The 613-nt window shown below is 39.2% G+C and overlaps 1 protein-coding gene across 1 annotated transcript in view; it reads right to left on the bottom strand.

The window, feature by feature from the left end:
• The window catches only part of LOC105815021 (natural resistance-associated macrophage protein 2-like), a gene marked incomplete at its 5' end in the record, with an annotated part of 40,252 nt that overhangs the window by 18,265 nt on the left and 21,374 nt on the right, over positions 1-613 (bottom strand). The window contains one exon of the mRNA XM_012650145.1: positions 450-536. Coding sequence (XP_012505599.1) covers positions 450-536 — 87 coding nt within the window. The remainder of the gene's footprint in view (positions 1-449; positions 537-613) is intronic.

Genomic DNA, 613 nt, shown 5'->3' on the forward strand with positions numbered 1-613 from the left:
CCTTGAGGATTATAAGGAATGCCAGTAATGTGTTTGATATTCCATTTAGTGCAAAAGGTTGCAAAAGAGTGACTAGTATAAGCAGGGCCATTGTCAGTTTTAATGGTGGCTGGGACGAGGATCACAATATAAGCAGCATAAAGGGACTGAGACAGCCCAGTAATGAGCACTTTACTAAGAACACTTCTTTAGTCTCCCCAATTAACATCCTGTGGAACACTATGCTATCAACATGAGTTTGAGGAATGCTGGTGTACAATCCATGTTTTCAACTGATCCTCCATTCCCTCCCATATTTTCCAAAATTCTTGTCTGGCATCTTGACTTCTGTAATAAATGACACCCCAGGGGAGATATGCTAAGCTCTGAAGCAAACTCACAGAAAAGACCAGATAATATGAGAAGATTATTAATTCAGAAGTAAAGATCACAAATCTCAGCATGCTTACCCCTTTGTAGATGTCCACAGCCAGTGTGAAGTTATCATTAGGAAAGAGGCCAGCATGGGGACTGCTGCTATTTTTACAGACTTCAACCTAGAACCCAAAGCAGTTCAAGAGCAACTTTAGTTTGTTCGTATGTATGTATGTATGTATGTATTTATTATTTATTT

The sequence above is a fragment of the Propithecus coquereli genome, unplaced genomic scaffold, assembly GCF_000956105.1.
Source record: "Propithecus coquereli isolate 6110/MARCELLA unplaced genomic scaffold, Pcoq_1.0 Scaffold111, whole genome shotgun sequence".
NCBI lineage: Eukaryota > Metazoa > Chordata > Mammalia > Primates > Indriidae > Propithecus > Propithecus coquereli.